Source organism: Penaeus vannamei, chromosome 22, assembly GCF_042767895.1.
Source record: "Penaeus vannamei isolate JL-2024 chromosome 22, ASM4276789v1, whole genome shotgun sequence".
Classification (NCBI taxonomy): Eukaryota; Metazoa; Arthropoda; class Malacostraca; order Decapoda; family Penaeidae; genus Penaeus; species Penaeus vannamei.
In genome coordinates, this window is record NC_091570.1 from 3,354,064 (window position 1) to 3,359,063 (window position 5,000).

General features: G+C 45.3%; 1 protein-coding gene across 3 annotated transcripts in view; it reads right to left on the bottom strand.

The window, feature by feature from the left end:
* The window catches only part of Adk2 (Adenosine kinase 2), a 53,182-nt gene that overhangs the window by 46,882 nt on the left and 1,300 nt on the right, over window positions 1-5,000 (bottom strand). The window contains exon 1 of one of the 3 annotated variants that reach the window (XM_070136415.1): window positions 193-331. The exons of 1 other annotated variant lie outside the window; for it this stretch is intronic. In XM_070136415.1, coding sequence (XP_069992516.1) covers window positions 193-245 — 53 coding nt within the window. In that variant the 5' untranslated portion in view covers window positions 246-331. Of the gene's footprint in view, window positions 1-192; window positions 332-5,000 lie in introns of those variants that run through there. One more of the 3 variants, XM_070136414.1, reaches the window with a different exon arrangement.

Genomic DNA, 5,000 nt, shown 5'->3' on the forward strand with positions numbered 1-5,000 from the left:
AAATAATGAAAGAAAAAACATCAAACTCATCAAAAAACTCAAAAAAACTCAAAAAAATCCGTAATGGAACACCGAAACGATTCAAAAATACCCACCCATGCTCCCCAAACCCTCCCTCATTTCCCCTCATTTCTCCCCCGCAGAGCCACCCCACGCGCTGTCAATCCACTCAGAAAATGGCCACAGACTCACGGAACATTGAGCTTAATCCTCTTAACGTTGTCATTGTGCTCTCGACTCGACATCTTCAAAAAAGGGAAAAATCTGAAGCGGTTTTCATGTAGAACTTCGCGACGCCCGGGGACAAGGGACGCGTTCGCCGATGCCCGGATTGCCGCGTGCGGATTCGCGGATTTGCGGATGCGCGGATTTGTAGGATGTAGGATGTAAGAATTTGCGGATTTACGGATGCACGGGTTTGTAAGGCGTATGAATTTGCGGATTTGCAAGATGTATGAATTTGCGGATGCGCGGATTACCAAGATGTATGAATTTGTGGATTTGCGGATGCGCGGCTTTGTAGGATGTATGAATTTGCGGATTTACAAGATGTATGAATTTGCGGATTTACAAGATGTATGAATTTGCGGATTTGAGGAGGCGCGGATTTGTAAGGTGTATGAATTTGCGGATTTGCAAGATGTATGAATTCGCGGATTTACAGATGCGCGGATTTGCAAGATGTATGAAATTCGCGGATTTACAGATGCGCGGATTTGCGGATTCCAAGGCGAACCTCGGAGATAACATTTTTCCCGGCCTTTCTATTCATTTATGACCAATATTTAATCTTAAAATCCCGATTGTCATTGTGTATATAGTATTGTGTGGGTAATTGTACATAAATACAATTATGAATGTATTTAATAATGTGGTTATTATTAGTATTGGTGTGAGACGCGCCTATACTATTATCCAGTTTTAATTTGTTTTATGTCTTCCATGGATATACATTATGGATTATCTTTAGAATTATACTGAAACTATGAACAGCGCATATTCATTCTTTGATCCTATGGGCATAACTTTATGATGCCCTAAAACCCACACTAATTTGGTCTTTATTGCTCTCTCCGTCTATCCATTTTTTTGCGGATACCTCCTACGTTACGAGGAATAATATTAATCCATCTCAGTTTTTTTATATATTGATCTGATTATTCTTTTCTTTCCTAGTTTATTTTCTTTGAAATAAGGAAAAGGTTTGATATATTTTTCAAAGTTAATACATTGCCAAATTCCATAATATCAACACTTATTGATGAAAAACAAGAAGGGAAACCATATACGCTCGCTCTTCTCACTCTCTCTTTCCTTTCTCTCCGTCTCTCTCTCTTTCCTTTCTCTCCGTCTCTCTCTCTTTCCTTTCTCTCCGTCTCTCTCTCTTTCCTTTCTCTCCGTCTCTCTCTTTCCTTTCTCTCCGTCTCTCTCTCTTTCCTCTCCCTCCCTCCCCCCCTCTCTCTTTCCTCTCCCTCCCTCCCCCCCTCTCTCTTTCCACTCTCCCTCCCTCCCCCCTCTCTCTCTTTCCTCTCCCTCCCCCCCCCCTCTCTCTCTTTCCTCTCCATCCCCCTCCCCTCTCTCTCTTTCCCTCCCTCCCTCCCACTCCTCCCTCTCTCCCTCTCTCTCTCTCTTTCCCTCTCCTTCCCTCGCTCTCTCTCTCTCTTTCCTCCCTCCTCCCTCTCTCTCTCCCTCTCTTTCCTCCCTCCTCCCTCCCTCTCTCCCTCTCTTTCCTCCCTCCCTCGCTCCCTCTCTTTCCTCCCTCCCTCTCTCCCTCTCTTTCCTCCCTCCCTCTCTCCCTCTCTTTCCTCTCCCTCCCTCTCTCTCTCTCTTTCCACTCTCTCTCTCTCTCCCTCTCTTTCCTCTCCTGTCTATCTCTCTCTCTCTCTCTTTCCTCTCCCGTCTTTGTCTCTCTCTTTCCTCTCCCGTCTCTCTCTCTCTCTCTCTCTTTCCTCTCCCGTCTCTCTCTCTCTTTCCTCTCCCCTCTTTCTCTCTCTCTTTCCTCTCCCGTCTCTCTCTCTCTTTCCTCTCCCTCTTTCTCTCTCTCTCTCTTTCCTCTCCCTCCCTCTCTCTCTCTCTTTCTCTCCCTCCCTCTCTCTCTCTCATTTTCCTCTCCCTCTCTCTCTCTCTCTTTCTCTCTTTCCTCCCCCTCCCTCCCTCCCTCCCTCTCTCTCTCTTTCCTTTCCCTCCCTCTCTCTCTCTTTCCTCTCCTTCCCTCCCTCTCTCTCTCTTTCCTCTCCCTCCCTCCCTCTGTCTCTCTCTTTCCTCTCCCTCCCTCCCCCCCTCTCTCTCCCTCTTTCCTCTCCCTCCCTCCCTCCCTCTCTCTCTCCCTCCCTCCCTCCCTCTCTCTCTCTCTCTTTCCTCTCTCTCCCTCCCTCCCTCCCTCTCTCTCTCTCTCTCTCTCTTTCCTCTCTCTCCCTCCCTCCCTCTCTCTCTCTCTCTATCTCTTTCTACCTCCCTCCCTCCCTCCCCTTCTCTCTCTCTCTCCCTCCCTCCCTCCCTCTCTCTCTTTCCTCTCCCTCCCTCTCTCTCTCTCTTTCCTCTCCCTCCCTCCCTCCCTCTCTCTCTCTCTCTCTTTTTTCCACAAACCAATCAAGCTTCGTTCTGCAACACCAAACGAGCCATGGCCGAGACAAATCAAAGGAAAGCATCACGATTCACGCTTCGCTCCCTCAGTTTAGCATTCTTTAATTTAGAATTCTGAAAAAAAAAAGCATTTGCACCGGTCGAGTCTCGGCTTCGGGAGAACCGTGGCGACTTTTTCTTTTTTTTAAAGGACTGAAATGGCAAAAATGGAGCTGGGTCTTTTTTTTTTTGGTCTTAGTCGCAGCGAGGCAGCCGTGGCGTGAGACCCGTGCAAATTGGAGTTTCTGATGAATTTAGTGCAAGAGCGATCCTGCAATATGTAATTCCAGTGACCAAAGCCATTGAGATCGTGATGTCATAACTTCTCTGTGGAAAGAGGTTGTTGTTCCTATGAATAACACGGCAAAAAGGGTTTTTTATTCACAGTAGTTTGTAAAGTAGGCCTAAATACAAGAATATACATTCCTAAATCATTCGATCTTGCTATTAGAAAGCTTCACCTTGAAAAAAACAAAATATTTATCCAACATATCACGAACTTCCATAGAATCTATTGTAGGCCTATTGTTTCTTGTTGATGTCAGGCCTGAATTTGAATAATGATAATAATAATCACTTGCATTGTAATTAAAATCTTTTTCATGTTTGTGAATTACGCAAAAGCTTTACTTAGAATTTTCGCTTATCATTCCAAAGAAATACGGATTTACTTCAGCGTGGTTTAGCAGATTTGGAAATAAATTATTGTTTCCAGAATCGTATCTCTTGCTGTTTAATCCACGAATCCGTTTTCGTGTTCGCCGTAAAAAAACAATAATGAATAAATAAAAATAAAAATAAAATCCTTAATCAAAAACCGAAACAATTCAAAAATACCCCCCCATGCTCCCCGTACCCTCACCCCCCCCCCCCCAGTCACCACACGCGCTGTCAATCCACTCATAAAAAAAGCCTTTTCTCCTTCTACGGCGATGGATCCATGACAAAACAAAGGACTTCAGCGAGAGAAACTGGACCTATCCTCGCTGAAATCTGCGGGGTCACTGAGCTGAGTCGCCTCGCCTCCCCTCCCCTCGCCTCGCCTCCCCTCCCCTCGCCTCGCCTCGCCTCCCCACCCCTCGCCTCGCCTCGCCTCCCCACCCCTCCCTTCGCCTCGCCTCTCCTCCCCACCCCTCCCCTTCCCTCTCCTCCCCTCGCCTCGCCTCCCCACCCCTCCCTTCGCCTCGCCTCCCCACCCCTCGCCTCGCCTCACCTCCCCACCCCTCGCCTCCCCTCCCCTCGCCTCCCCACCCCACCCCTCGCCTCGCCTCGCCTCCCCACCCCTCGCCTCGCCTCCTCTCCCCTCGCCTCGCCTCGCCTCGCCTCTCCTCGCGCTATGTAAACGGAAAATCTCAAAAGGACTCGCTTAATTCGCCTCATACGGACTCGTCGCGGCTCGACTCGCTTGGTGTAAACCTGTATTACCAAGTATGACCGAGATAGACCAGATGAAGAAAGAAAAAAATGTATATAAATGTATATATTTATACATTTACATATACATACATATATTATATATATATATATATATTATATATATATATACACATGTATATAAATAAGTATATATATGTATATATGTATAAATATATATGTATATAAAAATATATATGTATAAATATATATATATATGTATGTATATTTGAATATATATGTATACATATATGTATATGTATATACAAGTATATATATGTATATAAGTATATGTATATGTATATATATATATATATATATATATGTTTATATATCTATCTATCTATCTATATATGTATATATATTGTCAAAAATACACACCCGTAAATGGTCAGAGCGGTTGTCAACAATATGGCCAACCAGATGGCTTCCCTTGCACCTAAGCCCTACCTGCATCCTGGCTTCGCACCTGCCACGCCTGAGCCTTGTTCGCCCGAGGACTTTCTCCCCCTCGAGCAAGTCCGGCGAACTCACCCCCTCCCCCCCTTCCCTTGTCACGGCCGGAAGAACTGACGCCCCAAAATAAGAGAAGCAGGCACCTTCCAACAGGACAGGAGTCGCTGGATAATCGGACGTCTCGTCAGGCAGAACGGGAGATTAGTCGCTTTAGTCATGTCAACAAAATCACGTGGTGCCCCTGTTACTCCGCAGGGAAACCAACTGCTACACCACATACACCACAGGAACTCCAGGGTGGTAAAAGGATGCAAATCTAACAGCTGCCCAATGGTGCCAGTGGTGGTATGAAAAGATATGATGATGAACATCAAAACCCATAAAAACTATATGAAGCCAAAAACCCTAAAAATATAACAGATAAACAAAAACAAACAGAAAGGAGGTTTTTACGTTATTTTTTTTACTTTAAGTTCAATTAACAATTATTAATGTAATTAATGTCAGCA